The sequence below is a fragment of the Tachyglossus aculeatus genome, chromosome 2, assembly GCF_015852505.1.
Source record: "Tachyglossus aculeatus isolate mTacAcu1 chromosome 2, mTacAcu1.pri, whole genome shotgun sequence".
NCBI lineage: Eukaryota > Metazoa > Chordata > Mammalia > Monotremata > Tachyglossidae > Tachyglossus > Tachyglossus aculeatus.
Genome location: NC_052067.1, coordinates 11,964,060 through 11,988,627, shown reverse-complemented (window position 1 = coordinate 11,988,627; position 24,568 = coordinate 11,964,060). Strand labels below are relative to the sequence as shown.

The 24,568-nt window shown below is 41.5% G+C and overlaps 1 protein-coding gene across 3 annotated transcripts in view; it reads left to right on the top strand.

Moving 5' to 3' along the window:
* TMEM196 (transmembrane protein 196) overlaps nt 1-24,568 on the top strand; it is a 58,503-nt gene that overhangs the window by 21,784 nt on the left and 12,151 nt on the right. For all 3 annotated transcript variants that reach the window (XR_005448461.1, XM_038741444.1, XM_038741436.1), the window contains exon 2: nt 23,858-23,914. Coding sequence is in view for 2 of the 3 variants with exons in the window: in XM_038741444.1 (XP_038597372.1) it covers nt 23,858-23,914 (57 nt within the window). In the remaining variant the exon portion in view is untranslated. The remainder of the gene's footprint in view (nt 1-23,857; nt 23,915-24,568) is intronic.

The following is a 24,568-nucleotide window of genomic DNA, read 5'->3' as shown; positions in this document are numbered from 1 at the left end:
GCATTCATTAGTTCATGCAATCACGGGCTTTGGAGTCAGAGGTCATGGGTTCAAATTCCGACCCCTCCACTTAATAATAATAATGATGATGGCATTTATTAAGCACTTACTATGTGCCAAGCGCTGGGGAGGTTACAAGGTGATCAGGTTGTCCAGGGGGCTCACAGTATTAATCCCCATTTTACAGTTGAGGTAACTGAGGCACAGATAAGTTAAGTGACTTGCCCAAAGTCACACAGCTGACAATAGAAAGCACTTAATAAATACCATTATTATTATTATTTATATTGAGCACTTACTGTGTGCAGAGCACTGAACTAAGCACTTGGGTAGCACAAATTGGCCACATATAGAGACAGTCCCTACCCAACAGTGCTCTGCACACAGTGAGTGCTCAATAAATATGATTAAATGAATGAATGAATGAAATCACCACATCTTACTAAATAATAACAATAATACTGACGGTATCTGTTAAGCATTTACTGTGTGCCAAGCACTGTTCTAAGCGCTGGGGTAGATTCAAGGTAATCAGGTTGTCCCATGTGGGGCTCACAGTCTTAACCCCCACTTTACAGATGAGGTAACTGAGGCACAGAGAAGTTAAGTGACTTGCCCAAAGTCACACAGCTGACAAGTGGTGGAGTTGGGATTAGAACTCATGACCTCTGACTCCCAAACCCGGGCTCTTTCCACTAAGCCATGCTGCTTCCAGGGAGCCTTTAAGGAAAAGTGCTTTTGGGTGTGAATGTCAGTCACTTGTCAGTCAGTAGGATTAATTGGGCACTTACCATGTGCAAAGAGCTGTACTAAGCGCTTGGGAGCGTGCAATACAACAATAAACAGACACATCACCCGCTCCCAACGAGCTACATGCAGTCTAGTAATCTCAGTTGGTACTAAAGCATTAACGTCAAACCTTTTTCTGAGCCTTGTAAATTTGTCCTAATTCTTTCATCACTATTCTCACATCCACTAAAATCTGTAAATTTCAGTTTGGCCCCGGAATTCTCATTCCTGTGAACAGCAGAAACACACAAGTGTCACAATGTATTCGGGGGTACATAAAACCATAGATAATTTAATAATTTTCAAAACCATTTTTTCAGAAACTCATTTGGAGAGACAGACTCGATCATTTGATGGTCACGAAATAGAGAGGAGACATTTAATTCCTAAATCTAGTTTTGTCTCTGGTTCCTTCTCTGGCTTTTGACGAAGTATTAGATTTCATCACCATTAAAAAATATCAAATAGAGAGTAGAGAAGGGAAAGCAAAGGGTTTGGAAGAGGTGAGGGTTTGAATGACCAGAGCAATTATTTGTACGAAGTGGAAAGCTTAGTGCGAGTCAGAGGACCTGTGTTCTAATCCCAGCTCCACCACTTGACTGCTGTGTGTCCTTGGACAAGTTACTTAACATCTCTGTGCCACAGCTTACTTGTAAAATGAGACTTCAGTACTTCTCTGCCGCCTACTTGGACTGTGAGTTCCATGTGGGATGGGAACTGTGTTTAACTTGATTATCTTGATTAATGCAAAGTTTGGCCCAATAGTAAGTTTTTAACAAATTCCACAGTAGGATCTGTAACATTTGGAGAGTGGGAGTAGGTTTTGAGAGCAAGTGGGAGCTCTTTTGAGAAGAAGCTAGGAAGGAAAAGAATATGACCATGGGCCCAGGAGAGCATTGCAGAAATGAGGCAGCCTCGTCATTATTAATCATACTATTTGTTAAGCCCTTGCTATGTGTCAAACACTGTTCTATGACCTGAGGAAGATAAAAGATAATCAGGTTGTCCTCCATGGGACTTACAGTCCACGTAGATTTAATCCCATTTTACAGATGAAGTAACTGAGGTACAGAGAAGTTAAGCGACTTCCCCAAAGTCAATCAGTAAATCAATCAATCGTATTTATTGAGCACTTACTGTGTGCAGAGCACTGTACTAAGCGCTTGGGAAGTACAAGTTGGCAATGTATAGAGACAGTCCCTACCCAACAGTGGGCTCACAGTCTAAAACGGGGAGACAGAGAACAAAACCAAACATACTAACAAAATAAAATAAATAGAATAGATATACAAGTAAAATAAATAAATAAATAAATAGAGTAATAAATATGTACAAACATATATACATATATACAGGTGCTGTAGAAGACGAGTGGCAGAGCCGGAATTGGAACCCAGGTCCTCTGACTCTCAGGAAAGTCACGCTGCTTCCCCATGGAGAAGTTCACATCTGATTGTTTCAATTCTACTGACAAAGCAGTTGCCAAAATTGTTAGGGATTAAAGGGGGAAGAGAGGGATCACTAAGGTCTTCAGGAGGAAGTTAAACTTTTCGCTCTCAGCCTCCCACTTAGAAAGAGTTAACATCATCACCTCTTTTAATGACAGAGGGGCTCTGAATCATCAATCTTGTGTCTGAAGGGAAAGGGAGAGGGGAAGAGGATGGTGGAATTATTGTTTGGGCTCTCTGGTGCAAAATGAGCTCGATGCATGCAATCTCCCACAGACCCCAGGTTGAGAAATACTTTTCTTTAGCTTTAGAGGAAAACAGAAAGACCCAAACAAACACGCTTCAAGATTGACTTCTTGAGAAGCAGCATGGCAGAGTAGACAGAGCACGGGGCTGGGAGTCAGAAAGTAATGAGTTCTAGTTACGGCTCTGCCACTTGTCTGCTTTGTGGCCTTGGACAAGTCACTTCACTTCTATGTGCCTCAGTTACCTCATCTGTGAAATGAGACTGTCAACCCCGTGTGGGACAGGGATTGTGTCCAACCCGATGTGCTTGTAACCACCCCAGTGTTCAGTACAGTGCCTGGTGCACATAGTAAGTGCTTCACAGATACCAGAATTATTATTATTATTTTAGATTCAAAAGAAGGAAGTGAGGGACTAGAAAAGACAACCATCAGGTGTCAATCAGGCAGTCTTCCAACCAATCTGGAGACTTGGAGTCAAAGTCATGAAATGATTGTATGCGTCAAATTCAGTGGCTTCGATTCAATCCCGAATTCAATCTACATGGGCCATTCACAATCTTCTCTCTCTCTGAATGCTAGTAAAGCGGGACAGTCAGTGTTCAGAAATTGTTTTAAAAATGAGAATTGGTTTTGCCCCAGTCAGAGAGCCATGGATCCAGTTCCCCAATAAGAAATCCTTCATTCTAGTTTATTCCTGTTTGGGGAAGCCCTGATTACAGTACACTGAATTAACTGGCGAGTTCTAAGAAGGCAGTTGTAAATGTATGGAGCAAATCACTCCATGCATACCAATTTCCATTTTCTTCAAAAGGAAGCCTGCAGCTTACACTTATTCACTTAAAATGAAAAGAAATGTAGTAATAGTGTGACTGGCTCTCTGATTACTTGTTTAAGGTAGTAACTGACACTTCTTTTCAACTCAAACGTAGCAATTATAATTTGGCTCGTTGGTTAGTGAGCATGCAATCCAAGTGGGTGTGTTTCCGAGGTGCCTACTCTTAAAGCGCCAAACACATGGACCGCAATGAAAGGTAGCCATAAGGCAACCGAGTCATTTGATCAGTGTGGCATGAATGGGACTTGCAAATCAATAAAGTGGATTTTTGAATGAAAAGTCAGTGAAGGACAGGTTAGGCTGGACAACTCCAGAAGCAGCGTGGCTCAGTGGAAAGAGCCCGGGCTTTGGAGTCAGAGGTCATGGGTTCAAATCCCGGCTCCACCACTTGTCAGCCGTGTGACTTTGGGCAAGCCACTTAACTTCTCTGGGCCTCAGTTCCCTCATCTGTAAAATAGGGATTAAGACTGTGAGCCCCCCCGGGACAACCTGATCATCTTGTAACCTCCCCAGTGCTTAGAACAGTGTTTTGCACATAGTAAGTGCTTAATAAATGCTATCATTATTTTAACTCAAGTCAGGAATGTTAGATTTTAATTCCAGACTTGATCTAGCAGTCTCTGTATCCATTAGCTCATAAGGTCCTTGAAGAGGGGATCATGTGCCTTTCTTCCGCTGTACTTACCCCAGGGATTAGTAAAGAGCTTCAAGCTCAGTGATGTTCCATAAATACCCTTGGCTGAGGGGTGATGTTATCCCCAGGTCCTCTACCTTTAAAGGATGGAATATTCCACTGGATTCTCCCCTTCTTGTCTGAGAGGGCACTAGCCATAAAAAAGAATGGCTTTCAGTCCTCTGCTGGACTCTTTGATTCAGGCGGAAAGGGAGCTATTGTATTCTCCAACTGGAGATGCCCTTCGGCTTTGAGGTGCAACTGGCATATGAATTACCATGGACACAGGGAGGCTGGAGGATGCGGAATCCGGACAGAGACTAGCAGATGAGCATATTCAGTGGAACACTGCTTTGTGTAGGGGCAAAAAAAGTAGAGTCCTTGAAAGGAAATATTCATCACATCTTGCCCAAAAGACCCTTCAAGGACAATCATGGTAATAATACCTAATCATTCCCTCCCTGTCTCCTTCCCTCCTCAAAGAGAAGGCTGTAAAAATAACTAACATGGGTAAAGTACTGCTCAGAAATATAGCAAGCAAGCATATTTGAGATCTTAAGTCTGTAGAAACACGTAGGAGAAGCTGTCATGCATCTATTTTGAGGAATCTGGGACAGGGGCAAATCTTGGCATATGGTGAGGAATGGATAAGAGGATTTATACTCATGGACATCTGACTAAGAAATCCTTGCTCTAATTGTTATAAACTTGAAGCCAGATTGCAGCTAAGTGTTATGAGGAAAGAATATCAGGGGGAGGTAATGGTGGTAGTTGGAATGGCCGAAGACAGGACCCAAGAGTCACTTCCCTTCAGGAACCATTGGCTCCTTCTGTCCCAGATTTGAGCTATCACCCACAGAGCAGGGTTGCTAGTCACTGTTAACCTTGCTCAGAAGCAATCAGACTTGGTGGAAGGATCTTGATATTGGGAGTCAGGAGACCCAAGTTTTAGCTCAACTTTGCCCTGGACTGCTGTGTGACCTCAGACAAGTTTCTCTGAGCCTTATCAGTAAAATAGAGTTGATACCTCTTCTCTCTACCACAAAGTAGAACAGGGCCTGTTTCTGATTTGATCATCTTGTATCATCTTGTATCTATCCCCAGGCTTGCCACATATTAAGTGCTTAACAAATAACATAAATTGGATGTAATCTGAATTTAGGAGAACTGAATTCTGACTATCACCATTAAGTGCCTATCTACTGAGTCAAAATCTTCCCACTTAGATGAGTAAACATTTTCCTTCTATTTTCTACATTCACTACCTTGGTTAGATGGGGTTGATTGGAAATCGGGTGGCTCTCATCCAGAAGCTAATTGGTGACTGAATATCAGCACCTGGAACTGATTTGCTTGGATTTGGTACTAAAGTGATGTGGAAGGCAGGACACTCTGAAGGGCTAATACTTCCTCTTTCCACTATCTATGGTCTGTCAGAGCAGTGGAAAAGAAAGTTGCAGTAACATTTGCTGCTGCAAGTGGAGAATTGTTTAGGTTCGGACCAGCAGAGGAAGTTAATCTGGGAAGGAAGGCCTCTTGGGAAGCCAAATCTAGGATCTTAGAAGGGGAGGGGACTGTCACTCATTGAGTGATTGTCCAATAATGTTTTCCACTGCACGTAACAGATGGCTCACACCAACTGTCCTGCTGAGAGATTTTGTTTGGGAAATGAGCTCTTGCTTTTTGTTCAAAGATTCATCTTGTCAACACTTGGAATTGACTTTCCTAGTGGTCCTCTGGATGGAAAAACTGCTTTGGCTGACACTGGAGGTGTACTTGTGAGGATTCAGAAGAACTCTGGGCCCTTCTAGTTCTCCTAGGGTCTTGCTATGAAACCCCCAAGTCTGATCAGTAAGACACCTGCAATAGGTACAAGGTGGGGAACTTGTCTGTTTATTGTTGTATTGTATTCTTCCAAGTGCTTAGTACAGTGCTCTGTTCATTAAATACAATTGAATGAAGGAATAGATGAATGAGGGTGACTGAGTAGACATTTCCCCAACTCTCACCTCCCTTCAGACCCTATCTTCTCTCTTCAGACCCAATCTCTGCCCCTGCTACTGGAAAAAGAGAAGCAGTATTGCCTACCAGGAATAGAATGGAGATTTGGTCAGGAGACCTGACGAGGGGCCCATTGTTTAACCTCTCTCCCTCAGCCTTCTCATCTATGAAATGGGTATGGTGCCTTCTCTCCTTCTGTGATCGTAGATCATGGGAAGGGTGAGAATTATGTCCAGGCACCTAATCTTCTACCTAAAGGAGTTATTATTCTATTTATTTATTTTATTTGTACATATTTATTCTATTTATTTTGTTAATATGTTTCATTTTGTTCTCTGTCTCCCCCTGTGAGCGGTTGTTGGGTAGGGACCGTCTCTATATGTTGCCAACTTGTACTTCCCAAGCGCTTAGTACAGTGATCTGCACACAGTAAGTGCTCAAATATGATTGAATGAATGAGTGGCCTAACCTAGTGGAAAGAGCACCCAGCCTGAGAGGCAGAGGATCAGTGGAAAGAGCCCGGGCTTTGGAGTCAGAGGTCATGGGTTCAAATCCCGGCTCCACCAACTGTCAGCTGTGTGACTTTGAGCAAGTCACTTTACTTCTCTGTGCCTCAGTTCCCTCATCTGTAAAATGGGGATTAAAACTGTGAGCCCCCCGTGGTTCAACCTGATCACCTTGTAATCGCCCCAGTGCTTAGAACAGTGCTTTGCACATAGTAAGTGCTTAATAAATGCTATTATTATTATTATTATCTGGGTTCTAATTGCTGCTCGGCTAGTTGCCTGCTGTGTGACCTTGGACATGTCACTTAACTTCTTTGTGCCTCAGTTTCTTCATCTGAAAAATAGGGATTCAGTGCCTGTTCTCTCTCTTTCATTCAATCATATTTATTGAGCACTTACTGTGTGCAGAGCACTGTACTAAGTACTTAGAACATATAGGTCTCCTATTTAGACTATGAACACAGTGTGGAATAGGGATTGTGCAGGACCTGATTATCTGTTATCTACCCCAGTGTTTACCACAGTGCTTTGCATATAGTAAATACTTTAACAAATATCACAATTACCTCAACACTTGGCACATACAAATACCTTATAGATATTATTTATTGTAGAGAAGTAGCATGGTCTAGTGGATAGAGCACCGCCCTGGAAGTCATAAAGACCTGGGTTCTAATCCTGAGTCCTCCATTCATCTATTGTGTGACCTTGGTCAAGTCACTTAACTTCTCTGTGCCTCAGTTACCTCATCTGTAAAATGGAGATTGATTGTCAACACTATGGAGGACAGGGATTGGGTCCAACCTGATTAGCCTGTATTTACCGCAGTGCTTAGTACGGTGCCTGGCACAATCTAAGTGCTGAACAAGTACCATAAAAAAGACCCAATTATCTTGTATCTACCCTAGAGTTGAGTACAGTGCCTGGCACATTCTAAGTGCTTAACAAGTACCATAAAAAAAGACCCAATTATCTTGTATCTACCCTAGAGTTGAGTACAGTGCCTGGCACTTAGTAAGTGCTTAAGAAATACTGCAATTATTATTGTTGTTTTTATCATTGCTACTGTTGTTACAAGCAGGGTGGTGAGGGACTCAGGAATGGTGATTGGGCTCAAAACTCAGCTAGTGCTGGGATTATCCTGCATGGAATCGAATGCATCCTGTAACCAGTGCCTGTGCTCACTTAAACAGGATTAAACCTCATCCAATGAAAAACCCAGCTGTCCATTCAGAGTCTCTTTACATTGGCTGAAATAATAATAATAATGATAGCATTTATTAAGAGCTTACTATGTGCAAAGCACTGTTCTAAGCGCTGGAGAGGTTACAAGGTGATCAGGTTGTCCCACGGGGGGCTCACACTCTTAATCCCCATTTATAGATGAGGTAACAGGCACAGAGAAGTTAAGTGACTTGCCCAAAGTCACACAATTGGCAGAGCCGGATTTGAACTCATGACCTCTGACTCCAAAGCTCGTGCTCTTTTCATTGAGCCACACTGCTTCTCTGAAAGAGGAGCTGTCAGGAAATAACCATGTAATAATGAAACGTGAGCTATCACCTTGAAGCATATAGTCCTAAAGTGTTTGAATTGCAAAGCTACACTATTAAAAGCCACATTAGAGAGTTTAGTTTATTGGCAGCATTTTGCCAACTGCAGACATTTTAAGGAATCTGATTATGTTCAATTTACAGCATAAAAGAGCTCTTCATTTTCTATCAAATGTCCATTTTCTTTTTGCTTACCAAATAGACAACAAAATCCCAGTAGTTAGTCTGCTTTAGCACAGAGGGGAAAAAATATCAGGATGGTTTCCTGAACAAAAGGTATGTTTTAAGTGCACAGCATAATAAACCTCTACTTCCCATAAAGATGAAATACAGGCTGAAAGTTGGTGGGACAACCACCCACTCTTTACTTTGCTGCGAATCATGATTACATTGTGTTTAACTGGAAAGTAAAACAATGCTCACTCACTGGCCTAACTCCTTCAAGAGGAATGTGACATATAGGAGGAAGTGTTGGGCGGGATCCCATTAAGGTTTTCCAAGGCACTTTTGGAATCTCATTACCTAGAGCCTTAATGATCATTTGCAAAGTGCTGATCCTCCTCCGTGCTGCTGAGGAAGCATTTCTCAGTTGCTGTTCTTGTTTCTTATCTGAAAAGGAAACTTGATCTCCCCCATGCTGGGTCCCATGTGAAAGGGGAGCCTCAAAGTTGGGGAGACAACACAGAATGTAGACTCAAAGAAAGTTGTAAAAGTTCAGTTGGGAAATAAGATCTCTGAAAATCTGGGCTTATTCGGGTTCAGGAATAATAATAATAATAATGGCATTTATTAAACACTTACTATGTGTTAAGCGCTGTTCTAAGTGCTGGGGAGGTTACAAGGTGATCAGATTGTCCCACGGGGGGCTCACAGTCTTAATCCCCATTTTTACAGATGAGGTAACTGAGGCACAGAGAAGTTAAGTGACTTGCCCAAAGTCACACAGCTGACAACTGGCGGTTCTATTGTTTTTAATAATACCCTGCTAGCCAACTCTGGGCTATGACCAGCTGTTCTTTATTGTCATCCAAGAAGAAAGCATTTTAGATTGCAGCTTGATTGGCTCAGACAAGATATGAGAGTTCTAATCCCAGCTCTGCCAGTTGTCTGCTGTGTGACTCTGGGCAAGTCACTTCACTTCTCTGTGCCTGTTGCCTCATCTATAAAATGGGGATTGAGACCCTGAGCCCCTCGTGGGACAGGGACTGTATCCAATCTGATTTTCCTGTATCTGCCTCAGTGCTTAGTACAGTGCCTGGAACATAGTAAGCACTTAACAAATACCATAATTATTAATTGTTAATATTAAAAGCTTCCTGACAGTAGAAATGACACACTGGAGTGGGTTGCTGTGGGTGGAGTCCTCCATAAAAACTGGAAAGCTGTGTTAGTTTGGGTTGGTCTAGGTGTGGTCTCATCCAAAAGTAGGGGAATGGATTGGCGATCTTGCAAGTTCTCTGTGATTCATTGTAGTATTTTCTCTCTTCCAAAAGGAAGGGAGGGAACTGCTGACATTGCATCCTGAGATCTCTCTTCACTGAACACTCTCCCTTGTGCCCCCTCCCTCCCTCTTTGACTCTTTGAAAGACTTCCACCAGCTCCTCATCATCCTGTAGAGACCTAGCTTGCCATTCTCCTGGCTACCTTTGGGGAAGTGGTGGTAGCCATTTGATTCTTGGGTTCTCGGGGTCTCACCTCCTCCCTTGAATAGGAAGGTGTATTCTTCCCCGATCAAAGGGAAGCATTATTCTTGAGGACTCGAGATGGGGAAAAAAGAGACCAGATCTAATATCCTAGGAGAATTTGCCCTATTAAAGGATGAAAAGCTTTCCAGATACTTGGTGCATCTAGCAGAAATGTTCTCATCGCTCCTCAGAGGATAATGCTTCATCCTTCCGTGAGCTGACAAAGTTTTGAACACCAACAGAGCTGGCTCTTTTAGACTGTGAGCCCACTGTTGGGTAGGGACTGTCTCTATATGTTGCCAACTTGTACTTCCCAAGCACTTAGTATGGTGCTCTGCACACAGTAAGTGCTCAATAAATATGATTGATTGATTGATTGGCTCTTTCTCAAGGCCTCATGCTCGGCAACCCAGGACACCTTCCCAAATCTGCTCCAAGATTCCTCAGCCATGAAGTCACTGGGTCGTGACTGGCATGTGATGTCTGGCATGTGCGCATCACGAGCTCTCAAAAATGGCAGGAGGCTCATGTGGTTGCTGTCAGGATCCCCCAAGGATAGGAAGAGGCAGGAGCTGCAAGATAAGAGGTCCAGTGCTTGGCACAGTGTTGTATAATAAATGTGTTTGATTGATTAAGTGATCGGCTCCTGATCTGAGCTGGAGCTAAAGACCCCAGGGCTGTGGGGATAGGAGGAATTCAGTCCCACTGGTATTTCTACTCTGTCCAGAAATCCTGGTCCATGTGAGCCCACTCTTGGGTAGGGACTGTCTCTATATGTTGCCAACTTGTACTTCCCAAGTGCTTAGTACAGTGCTCTGCACACAGTAAGTGCTCAATAAATATGATTGATTGATTGATTGATGTGTTTGCCAACCTGGGAGCTAGGGAGGTGCTGGAATAGACAGGAATGAGGTTGGGATCCTGAAGCTACCCTATGTCTGCCCTAGGTGTCTTTAGAAGCTGAGCTGCTACACAAACACTGATCCCTTCCTCCTTCCTCCTTCTACTTCTCTCCGTCCCACCATGTAACCCCTGAGCAAATCCATGCCCTAACTGATTTATGATCTTAGCTGATGGAGAAGCAGAATGCAACATAACTCATACTTACATAGACAGTTACCCTTCATTCATTCAATTGTATTTATTAAGCCCTTATTGTGCGCAAAGCATTGTACTAAGAGCTTGGAAGAGTCCAATACAATAATACACAGACACATTACAGTCTAGAGGGGAAGACAGATATTAATATAAATAAATAAATTACAGTTAAATACATAAGTGCTGTGGGGCTGGAAGGGGAGATGAATAGAGGGAGCAAGTCAGGGTGATGCAGAAGGGAGTAGGAAAAGAGGCAAATAGGGCTTAGAGAAGACCTCTTTGAGAAGGTGTGTCTTTAATAAGATACATCTTACCCACATCCTTGCATACGCGTACATACATTCACTTACATGCACATACATTCACTAACCACATATACAATACACACATAAGCTTGCTCACACTTGCTTAACTTGAGAGAGCCGTATTCTCCCAAGCTTGCTCACACCCAAACACAGAAAGTTTTGTTTTCAAAGACAAAAGAATTGATGATCCAATCCATAAGCAAGGGTAGGGCTGCATAGACTAATGAGCAGTTGATTGGGCTCATATACATTCAAACCATTAAATTTTGGTTTCTAAATTTAAGAATGTGCGAGGCTGTATGGATCATCATTTTGATTGGCTCCACTTGTTCTCAGGAACAAGTCGAACTTCCACATAAACCATTTCCAGTCCTGAGCATCACTTACAATCAATCAGTAATATGTGTTGAGCACTTATTTTGTGCAGAACACTCTACTAAGTGCTTGGGTGAGAAAAATAAAGTTATTAGATGCAGTCCCAGCCCTCAGAGAGCTAGCCATCTAGTTGGGAAGAGAAGATACTAAAAAAAATTATATATATATATATATATATATATATATATATATATATATATGTAACTTTAAAGATGTGTTCTGGATAGTACTGGAAGGGGGGCAGAGTCAGGAGCATCCAAATCCTGAAGTGCTAAAGACTCTTGGGCTGAGGTGACAAAGAAATGGTGAAGTAGATGGTGAGGGCTGGAGGGGGAACGCAGAAAAAGTAATCAAGGAAGGCCTCCAGGAGGAGGTGTGGTTTCAAAGGGATATATTTCCCATTGGTAAATATTGGGTACTGTTAGGTGTCAATTACTGACTACGTTCTGTGTCATCCCCCGCTACTGTCATGATAGTGTTTCTTCCTGGTTTGAGCCAGATGCTGTGTTTTTTATTTATCAATTAATAGTAATTTCGAGCTCACTGTGCAGAGCATTATATTGAGATCTTAAGAGAGTATTCTGGAATTAGTATATATTATCCTTTATCAAACAATAAATAGCTTGTTTATATAATTTATCTGGGTGCAAGCGAATCTCGTGTCTTAGTTCCTGTGTCAATTGTAATAATAATAATAATTATTACATATAATAATTATTATTATATTATATAATAGTATAACAATTATTATTATTATGTATAATTATTACTATTATTATGGCATTTGTTAAGCTCTTACTATGTACCAGGTGCTGTACTGAGCACTGGGGTGGAGCGTGGATCAGTGGAAAGAGCCCGGGCTTTGGAGTCAGATGCCATGAGTTCAAATCCTGGCTGCGCCAACTGTCAGCTGTGTGACTTTGGGCAAGTCACTTACCTTCTCTGTGCCTCAGTTACCTCATCTGTAAAATGGGGATCAAGACTGTGAGCCCCCAGTGGGACAACCTGATCACCTTGTAACCTCCCCTGCACTTAGAACAGTGCTTTACACATAGTAAGCGCTTAATAAATGCCATTATTATTATTACAAGCAAATCAGGTTGGACACAGTCCCTGTCCCATGCGGGATTTACAATCTCAATCCCTATTTTACAGATGAGTTAACTGAGGCACAGAGAAGTGAAGTGATTTACCCACGGCCACACAGCAGGCAAGCGGCAGAACCAGTTTTAGAACCAATGTTGTACCGACTCCCAAACCCAGGCTTTTTCCACTACATCATGCTGCTTAGTCCGGTCATTAGTGTTATTAGTTATTAGTGTTGTCTGTCTGACCGAGTAGGGATGATGGGATGGGCCACTGGTTTTCCATCTGTTAATCTGCAGGCATTTCTCTTTGTAGGCTCAGTCTCTATAGGCCAAGGCTCCCATGGGCTTTTTTTTTAAATCTATTTTAATATATAATAGCATGCTGTCAGGTCAGATGATTGGGATAAAAATGAACTGAACCACTTTGGTTTTCTGTGGCACTTAACGTTTTAAATTGTGAACAGAACCTTTTAGAAATGCAACATTATTCATTCCTGAATCAGAGACTGGAGTGGAATAAAGGTAGCTAGAAAACATTGGTATTTAAACAGGCTACCAATGTTCACAGTAACCCTCTTGACTGTAAGCCCATTGTGGGCAGGGAATGTGTCAGTTATATTGTCACGTTGTACTCTCCAAAGTGCTTGTAAAATGCTCTGCACACAGTAAGCACTCAGTAAATATAATTGAGTAAAAATACAACAATTGATGTTTCAATCTTGAGGTTGCCTCGATTAAGTTCTGGATCAGAGTTGGCCCCATCTTTTTGTGTCTGGAAGAAAGAGACCAGTAATTGAAGGGAAAGAAGATAATGTTCTTCCATTAGATGAAGGGCAGCTTTACAGAGGAGAGTGAATAGCTAGCAACAGATGATCAAGAAGAAACAGACTTGAAGGCAGAATATAAGATTTAGGTGACTGGCCATGAAGGATTGGAAGGAGTTTCTGACAGTTGTTTGCATTACGTAGGGACAGTTGTGTTGGGTTACGTGGGAAGTTGTGGAATAGATTAAAAATAGGCTAGATTCTCATCAATCTAATTGTTAATCACTTCACGCTGCTGCCCGGATTGTCTTTGTCCAGAAATGCTCAGGCATGTTACTCCCCTCCTCAAAAATCTCCAGTGGCTACCAATCAACCTATGCATCAGGCAGAAACTCCTCACCCTGGGCTTCAAGGCTGTCCATCACCTCGCCCCCTCCTACCTCACCTCCCTTCTCTCCTTCTCCAGCCCAGCCCGCACCCTCCGCTCTTCTGCCGCTAATCTCCTCACCATGACTCGTTCTCGCCTGTCCCGCCATCCACCCCCCGGCCCACGTCATCCCTCTGGTCTGGAATGCCTTCCCTCCCCACATCCGCCAAGCTAGCTCTCTTCCTCCCTTCAAGGCCCTACTCAGAGCTTGCCTCATCCAGGAGGCCTTCCCAGACTGAACCCCCTCCTTCCTCTCCCCCTCCTCCCCCTCTTCATCCCCCCCGCCTTACCTCCATCCCCTTCCCACAGCACCTGTATATATGTATATATGTTTGTATGTATTTATTACTCTATTTATTTATGTATTTTATTTGTACATGCTTATTCTATTTATTTTATTTTGTTAATATGTTTTGTTTTGTTTTCTGTCTCCCCCTTCTAGACTGTGAGCCCGCTGTTGGGTAGGGACCGTTTCTACATGTTGCTAACTTGTACTTCCCAAGCACTTAGTACAGTGCTCTGCACACAGTAAGTGCTCAATAAATACGATTGATTGATTACAACAGAAGCACAAAGCACATTCTCTGTCCAAAAGGAGCTTATACTCCAATGGGGAAGACAGATTTAAAATATTTATAAATAATGAATAATTGCAGAGATAATTAGTAGAAAAGTGAAGATATTTAGACAATTCAATAGAACTACTTTATTACAGTATTTGTTAAGTGACTGCCATGTGCGGGGGCACTGTACTAAGCCCTGCGGTAAATCCAAGCTAATCACACTGGACACCGTCCAGGTCTCACATGGGGCTCAGTCTTCATCCCCATTTTACAGATGTGGTAACTGAAGCAAAGAGAATTTAAGTGACTTTCCTAAATTCATACGGAAGACAAGCAGAGGAGCTGTAAATACTATCCAGGCATTTCTGACTCCCAGTCCTGTGCACTGTGAACTATTCCATGTGGATTTCAAGTAGATGATGATGGTGGTAGTGAACAATTTAGAATCCAAGAAGGTAGAACTCTTGGAGAAAACATGGGGATTAAGACTGTGAGCCCCATGTGGGACAGTGACTGTATCCAACCCCATTATATCTACCCCAGTGCTTAGTACAGTGCCTGGCACATAGCGCTTAAAAAATACCACCATAACTTTGTCTGAGGTCAGGGTCTTGTCCACAGAATATATTAAATATATCTTATCCCAACACTCTCCCCACCTAGGAGACAGATAGACTGGAACAGTGGAAAGACCAAGTACCATAGCCAAAAAAGAAAATCTCATTAGCCAAAATTCATGCAGCCAAGTTTCAGCAAAACAACAGTAAATACATTAGATCTGCTTCAATAATTGATTACGGTTTCGTCAATGGTTATGTTCACTTTAATAATAGGGATTCAAAATGGGGTTAGATAAATACACAGATGAGTGGCCTATAATCAGTGCTGGAGGGATGGAGAGAGAATAGGAATTTAGGTGGTCCATGACTATTCATTATGGTGTGCGTCAAAGACGGTAACCAATTATGTTGTCCCTCTGAGCATCCTGTTGCCCTATAGGAGTCTGAATCCTGCGATGGATGACACTTTAGTCTGACCCAATGATGGCATTGTTCTTGTTCTGATACTGTTGTGAAGAGAGGTGAAAAGACATGACATTTGACTCTGCTATTGAACTCTCCATTTGGTCAGATTTACCAGTTACTAAAATTGTGCCCCAAAGATTACCCTGATTCATTCATTTCATTCATTCATTCAATCAATCGTATTTATTGAGTGCTTACTGTGTGCAGAGCACTGTACTAAGCGTTTGGAAAGTACAAGTCAGCAACATATAGAGATGGTCCCTACCCAACAACGGGCTTAGTTCACTCCCCCTGTAAGTCCTGGGGCAGAGGAGAACTGGAAAACACATTTTCAGGGACGGGCACGCTTTCTCTGTTTGGTTGCATGGATGGGCTAAATGATCCTACAGGTTCATTCCTATAATAATCTATTCATTGTATTTTCCTCCTTGTGGGGAGCAGCGTGGCTCAGTGGAAAGAGCGCGGGCTTTGGAGTCAGAGGTCATGGGTTTGAATCCCGACTCCCCCACATGTCTGCTGTGTGACCTTGGGCAAGTCACTGAGCCTCAGTTACCTCATCTGTAAAATGGGGATTAAGACTGTGAGCCCCACATGGGAAAACTTGATCACCTTGTAACTCCCCCAGCGCTTAAAACAGTGCTCTGCACATAGTAAGCGCTTAACAAATGCCATTATTATTATTTATTATTATTTAAGTCAGCTGGGGTCATTCATGATTCAATCATATTTATTGAGCTCAATAAATACGATTGATGATGATGATGATGATTGAGCGCTTACTGTGAGCAGAGCACTGTCCTAAGCGCTTGAGAAGTACAAGTTGGCAACGTAGAGAGACAGTCCCTACCCAACAACGGGCTCACAGTCTAGAAGGGGGAGACAGACAACAAAGCAAAACAAAATGAAACGAGGGCGGTTCCAGGTTCCTCAGATTGGGCGATGATGAGCCAAAGACCAGACACGGAGCCAGAGTGGTGAGTTCTGCCTCTTTATTGGGTGTACTTACATACAAGCGCTTAGTACAGTGCTCTGCACATAGTAAGCGCTCAATAAATACGATTGATGATAAATACGATTGATACCCGTAGCGCAGCAAGAAAGCCAAGGAGGGGGTACAATTCCTAATCAGCAGGGCGGGCTCTGCATGGCTCGGTCTAAACAAATACGACTGATTGATAAACACCTACAACTAATAATAGCAGCAATGCCTCCTATATATGAAGATCCCTTGTACCAGTTAGCCCTCCCCGTGTTCCCAGGATGTCTATCTGATTGGGACAGTTCCCATCCCACAACCGTCTCTATTTGTTGCCGACTTGTACTTCCCAAGCGCTTAGTACAGTGCTTTGCACACAGTAAACATTCAATAAATACGACTGAATGAATGAATGAACCTTGTACTGTAGCAGTTCCATGTCCTTGCTGTGTGTTGCTCAGACAGAGGGAAGGGGTGACTTCACAGATAGGGCACTCTTCCCACACTCCGAATATCCTAAATTATTCATAATCCTAAATAAAAGATTTGAAAGTTGGAAATGCAGTCGGGATCTCACATAAGCAAAGACACAGAGAGTCAGGAGCAATGAATTCAAATTCCTCCTCTTCCCCTTATTAACTGCCTAACTGGAGAAATCAAGTTATTCGCTCTCTGGTTTGTTTCCTGACCTACAAAATGAAAGCAACAATATCTATGTCCTAACTTAAAAGAATGTTACCAGATTGAATTGCAAAACATTTGGGCTATTGTTTGAGTTGCCCTTGGAGATATACTAAAACTCCCAAACCGAGTTCCATTCAGACACAGCCCTCAGTTCTGTTGCAGACATGAATAATGAATAGCTTTAAATGAGTCAAAGGAATTTGAAACAAGAAAAACCCTGGAGTTTGGATCTTGCATGTTTTGACTTTGTTTTAGGAGGAAAAGCAAAATCGTGCATGGGTGATTTGGTAAAAATGGCCAACAAGGGTTTATATAATGCATTGTTTAAAAAAAAGGGAACATAAAGGCAGATGACATGATTCAATCTCTGAACAAAAACACGTGTGTAGATTGAGAAAAATTTCCCCAAAGTTCATAAATGATAGCATTATAACCAAAATTTGCGGGAAATAATAAGGATATGATACCGTGCTCTGGGGTTGTACAATAAATCGTCTAAAATAAAGCATCTGAAATTAAATTTCCTAGTCATGAAAAAATCCTCCCATCCCCCCCAAAAAAACACTTAAAAAGGTAAAATAACACTTTCCCCCATAACTTCGCAACTATTTGCCAGTAGAAACAAGCACTATTGATTGATTGTTTAATGCTACTGGAAAGCTAATTTTATTGCTAAAATCTGTGAGGATTTGAGTAGTTTAGACAATTTTATTTCAGTTATTTAGATGATTTGTCATCATGAACAATCTGGTCAAAAGATAGGGAGGCAGGATATTTTAACTCTTAGTTTGGGTTCTGAGGGTTGATTCTTCCCAAAGAAAAATATTCCTTCACTGAACCTACTGGGTTACTACAGTGTTTTTGTCTCAGTCCAGTGGTGAGGATTAATGAGTGAATTTTGGCCTAGCTCTTTGAATAAGAAATACCTTTAATAAGGGTGAAATATTACCTCTAGAATTCGTTAACTTCATTTGAAGAAGAAATACCATTCCAGCGAAATTTGCAAATGGAGTTAGTTATCTGAGAGCTAAATCTTAAATGGGATTAAATGGGATCAGAGAAGCAACGTGGCTCAGTGGAAAGAGCACGGGCTTTGGAGTCAGAGGTCGTGGGTTCGAATCCCGGCTCCGCCACATGCCTGATGTGTGAGCTTGGGCAAGTCACTTCACTTCTCTGAGCCTCAGTTACCTCATCTGTAAAATGGGGATTAAGACTGTAAGCCCCGCGTGGGACAACCTGATCACCTTGTATACCCCCAGTGCTTAGAACAGTGCTTTGCACATAGTAAGCGCTTAACAAATGCCATTATTATTATTATTATTATTATTATCAAACAGGCCCCATTATGAGGAATTGCTACAGTTTCATTAGAGAAGCAGTGTGGCTAATTGGAAAGAGCAAGAGCCTGGGAGTGAGAGAACCTGGGTTCTTATTCCTCCTTGGCCACTTGGCTGCTGTGTGACTTTGGGCTAGACACTTAACATCTCTGTGTCTCAGTTCACTCATCGACAAAATGTGGATTCAATACCTGTTCTCCCTCCTACTTAGATTGGGAGCCCCATGTGGGACCTGATCACCTTGTATGCTTGACATGTGGTAAGCGCTTAACAAATATAACTATTATCATGAACTATTATTTCATTAATACATAGAACAATTCTTGATCCCTGTAATTAGATGGCTTGATTTCCCATCCTTTACTGGAGGGAGAACAAAGCAAATGAGTTGTTCTGGCTCTAGGTGATATTTTTATGAAGTTAAATTATATTTTCATATATGAGGGCACATAGACCAAAGTGCCATAGACCATGTTGCCCACTTGTACTTCCCAAGCACTTAGTACAGTGCTCTGCACTCAGTAAGTGCTCAATAAATGCGATTGAATGAATGAATGAATGAATGAATGAATGAATGAAGGAGATTCCTCACCTTGATCTACGTCTTAATTCTAATCATAATCATGCTATTTAAGAGCTTCCTATGTGCCAAGCACTGTACTAAGCTCTGGGGTGGATACAAGCAAATAGGGTTGGACACAGTCCCTGTCCCATGTGGGGCTCACAGTCTAAATCCCCATTTTACAGATGAGGTAACTGAGGCACAGAGAAGTGAAGTGACTTTCCCAAGGTCATACAGCAGAAAAGTGGCAGAGCTGAGATTAGAACTCATTAATTTACGGCTCCCAGGCCTGTGATCTATCCACTGTGCCATACTGTTAGAAAATTAGGCTGAATAATGATGCTCTTCATTAAATTATAGACAATGCATCTCTACTCCATTGTAATATATCCTTGAATTTCAGGCTTCCAAAGAATTTTTCTGACAATTGTTATTGACCTTTCCCCCCTACAAAAAGTGGGGAGATGGGAAGAAACAAATGAGCTAAAGAGTTATGACTGGGGGCAATATTTCATGGCCTGGGGATAAGGGCATGGGTCTGGGAATCAGAGGTCCTGGGTTCTAATCCTCACCCCACCATTTGTCTACTGAGGGATTTTGAGAAAGTCACTTAACTTGTCCAAGTCGATAAGCAGCATGACCTACTGGAAAGAACACAAGCGTGGGAGTCAGAAGGACCTGGGCTCTAATTTTAGCTTTGCCACTTGTCTGCTGTGTGACCTTGGGTAGGTCACTTAACTTCTCTTTGACTCAGGTACCTCATCTGTAAAATGGGGATTAAGACTGTCCCTCATGGGTCAGGGACTGTGCCTGACCTGATTACTAGATTAGCAAACCATAGTTTAGAAGATCAGTCATATTAGCAAATGCCAACACTTAGTAGAGTGCCTAGTGCAAAGAGCTTAATAAATACCATTAAAAAAAAAACTCTGCCTTTCAGTTTCCTCATCTATAAAATGAGGATAAAATGTCTGTTCTCCCTCTCACTTAATTTGAGGGTCAGGGATTATGCCTGACTTCATTATCTTTTATCAACTGCAGCAGTCAGTTCGGCACCTGGCACATAATAAGGGCTTAACCATTTTATGATTGTCATTGTCATTGAGAAGCAGCATGGCTCAGTGGAAAGAGTCCGGGCTTTTGAGTGAGAGATCATGGGTTCAAATCCCTGTTCTGCCAATTGTCAGCTGTGTGACTTTGGACAAGTCACTTCACTTCTCTGTGCCTCAGTTACCTCATCTGTAAAATGGGGATTAAGACTGTGAGCCCCCCCATGGGACAGCCCGATCACCTTGTAACCTCCCCAGCACTTAGAACAGTGCTTTGCATATAGTAAGCACTTAATAAATGCCATTATTATTATTATTATTATTATTATTATTATTATTATTATTACTATTTCCAATGATCTTTTTCACAGTGCCCATAGTTTGAGCAGAAGTGTTTTGTGGTTGGGAAATACAGATGCGATTCAATTTTCATTTTTCTTTCTTTTGTTCCCCTTTCCTTTTAAATGGAAAGCCTATAGGCTAACTTTGTGTCAGACTGATTGGTAATTTGGTGAATTCAGCTCCCCCTCCCCTCACCATCACCCCAACTTTGCTCTACCTCCCTCCCCACAGAACTTGCATTTATATGTATATCTATAGTTCTATTTATTTATATTAATGCCTGTTTACTTGTTCTGATGTGTACATATACATATATATAATTCTATTTATTTATATTAATGTTATTGATGCCTGTTTATTTGTTTTGATGTCTGTCTCACCCCTTCTAGACTGTGAGCCTCTTGTGGGCAGGGATTGTCTCTCTTTGTTGTTGAATTGTACTTTCCAAGCGCTTAGCAGAGTGCTCTGCACACAGCAAGTGCTCTATAAAAGAAGATCCATGCTGGAGAGGCAGTGTGGCTCAATGGAAAGAGCACGGGCTTTGGAGTCAGAAGACATGGGTTCAAATCCCACTCCGCCAATTGTCAGCTGTGTGACCTTGGACAAGTCACTTAGCTTCTTTGTGCCTCAGTTACCTCATCTGTAAAATGGGGATTAAGACTGTGAGCCCCACGTAGGACAATCTGATCACCTTGTATTTTCCCCAGCGCTTAGAACAGTGCTTTGCACATAGTAAGCGCTTAACAAATGCCATTATTATTAATAAATACAAATGAATGAATGAAGTGAATGAGGTCAGCTGCCTAGTGAGCAAAGTGCAGGTGGTGGGTTGTCATGTGATTTCCTAGCAAGCAGGCCGGCACTCTGGGAAGCTGGTTGTCTGATCTCCAAATTGCTTAGTAGAAGGGGAACCTAGTTCTGGAGAGATTCTGACCAAGACCTTCATTGAATGGAAAGGTATAGTGCTTCCCTTTACTTACTGAGAAGTTAAATCTCTAAACCAACCCAAAGAGTCAACCACCTTCCTGACTGGGACTGTTTAGGAGGTCTCTTCAAGGGTCAAATCACAATGGGTCAGGATTATCAAGCAGTGGTATTTATTCAACGTTTCCTATATACGGAACACTGCACTTCAGTGAGTACAGTTGTTTCCGTAGACAGATTCCTGCCCTTAAGGAATTTACAATCTAGTAATATCTCCTCCCTGCTTGAAAGGTGAGAAGGGAGAACTAGGATTACTTGCTTCAACCAAGTGTCCCTGACACATAAAGGTTAGCTTTAGTTTCATTTTGGAAATGGTTTTAATGTGGTAAATGGCAGAATTAGAAAAAGAATACAAGCCTTCCAACTGAACCATCTCCATACATTCCCTGTCCACAAGGAGTTTACAGTTTACAAGACTCAAAAGGCTATGCAAGTTCTACAGGCAATAATCTGGTTTAGCCTTTTTTTTTTCCAATGGTATTCTTTAAGCACTTACCATGTGCCAGGTACTGTACTTTCTATGCTGATGTAGATACAAAGCTAATCAGGTTGGACATGGTCCCCATCCCACGTGGAACTCACAATATCAATCCCCATTTTACAGATGAGGTAACTGAGGTCCAGAGAAGCAAAGTCACTTGCTCAAGATCAAACCACAAACAAGTAACAAAACCAGGAATAGAATCCAGGTCCTTCTGATTCCTAGGCCCATGCTACTTGGCCACTCTACTTCCCTAATGTTAGCTTCTGGTCTGCCATCTTTTAGTGCGGAGATATTTGGTCAACAATCATTAATGAGTCATGCAAAGAGAGAGATCCTTTGGTAGACACTCCCAGACACCCTTATGTCACAGCGTTCATGGATGCAAATAAAATGTCATCAGCAGTGGAGAACATTAGAGTCATCCAGAAACCATCCTTATGGTAACTTCAAGTCAATGAAAATCATCACCAAATCAACACATCCAAATGCACGGAAGAGATTGCCAAAATAGACGTGCATCTTCCATAACCAAGTCCAGCAAGATTAAACAGCACCGAAAAAAGACAAGCTTCTATCAGAATTAGGAATGAGAATAATTTATTAACATAAATGATTCAAGCCTGCGGCCATATGGACATTTAGCTGAATTTCCAGCTGCTTCAGCATGTAATCTCTACTCAATCTTTTTAATGTCTATAATCTTATAATCTTCTGGTTACAGTCTTTGTTATGTTCATCTTTGTCATTCATTGAATAATCCTGGGACTAGAAATAAGGTAATTTTAGCTATGTGGTGCCATGTGGAAAATTAAGTGAGTTGAGGGATTCATCCTCACTGCCCTGAACATATTAACTATTCATAAAGTAACTTGAACTATACTCAAAACTCTTAAAAGAGAAATCCCAGGTGGATATTCTGGAGATGTTTCCACAGCAAACGTTCATACGGAATGCAAAATTTATTCTCTTTCTATGTTGGAAAATATTTTCTAATAAGTGAACAGGGCTTGCGAAAATGCCTAAAAGGATCCTTTGGGAAAACATTTCTTTCTGCCTAATGAAAATATCTTTCTGCCTCAAGAAAAAACTTTATAGAGTGCCAAAGGGGAAAACACCTGATCACAGAAACAGTCCATCAACTCTGTTATTTTCTTCCAATCTTCACAGCCCTGCCAACAGGGTTCTGACTCCAAGCCTCTAAACAGCATAAATGAGTTTACAAATTTACAATACTTTTGAGATGAGCTGTTGATCAATGATATCTTCTTAATACAGTGCATCAATACATTCTTGCATTTAAAAGAAGAATTTGGAGACAAAACAGCATTGAAATCTTAAAAAAGGAATTGGAATTCAGTTTGGGTTTCCAATCTTTCTTTTTATTTTGGTTTGTGCATTCGGGGGTGAGATTCCTCATGAAGAAATTACCTGGTAGTTGAAATATAAACTGCTTTGAGGTAGAATCTGCTTTAGACTAAAATATAGGATAATTTTTTCAGATATTTTCAGATAATTCAGATTTTTTTTCTCTAAATATCCAGCTAATTGAGATCAAAGCATATTTCTAGCCCTAAGTTACCCAAATAATTGGCTGGTGTAGCACCAATCTTTTAATAATTGTTGCATTCAGGCATTAAAAAACAAATTGTAGCTGTTTTTGGAAAACTAAACACTTTCAGCAACTGAAATGTTTTTGAGCATCACAATTACACAATGGTCCAATTTACTCACTTATCAAATTGAATCCTACAGACATTCAAAGGCATTGCTTAAACTGGTAAATTATGTTTGGTTTATATGCAGTTTTTCAAAGGAAAATCCACTTTCATAAGAATTAACATTTCGAACATTTTTTAACCCATTCTCTCCTAAATGAGTCTGTTAGTGTGAGTGTTGAGATATTCTGGGATTTGAGATTGAGAATAAAATGGCTGACATGACTGAACAATTGTGAATTTAACCGTAGATGAGGTTAGTGATGCCTAATAATCTGTAAGCTATATAGTCTTCAGCTATCGGTGAATATGGAATAATTGGTATTTGTTTTGCTTTGCAGTTTCTGCTTTGTGGCATATGTGGAATATTTTGCGCCAAAAAAAAGTCTGGACTTGTCGTAAGTTTTGCACTGACTATCCTGTGTGTTGTAAGTTCTCGAATTGTAGATGTCTAGAGATGGAAATGGTCAATCGTCATGAACTTTCATGTACACAGAATGTTATTCATTTCATTGAAAAAAGAACTGACTTAAATGTGAGCCCTTCCCAGTGAGATTGTTGGTTTAAAATCACCCAAGGGAAGAGTTTGATGAGCTATTTAAATAGCATGAAATAATAATAATGGTACAAGACAGTTGCAGGGGTCCAAGGAAGTAGCTGTGCTTACAGATACCTTAGATTTCATCGTAGAAGCCCTGCCTTTCCACTTTTCCCATCCCTTCCTGTATCACCCTGACGTGCTCCCTGTGCTCATCACCCCCTTCCTGCCCCACAACACTTTGGTACATATCTTTCATTTCTTTATATTTATGTCTTTCTCCCCCTCTAGACTGTAAGCTTTCTGTGGGCAGGGATTGTGTCTGTTTGTTGTTCTATTGCACTCTCCCAAGTGCTTACTACAGTGCTCTGCACACAGTAAGCACTCAATCAATCAATCAATAGTATTTATTGAGCACTTACTGTGTGCAGAGCACTGTACTAAGCGCTTGGGAAATACAAATTGGCAACATATAGAGACAGTCCCTACCCAACGGTGGGCTCACAGTCTTCTA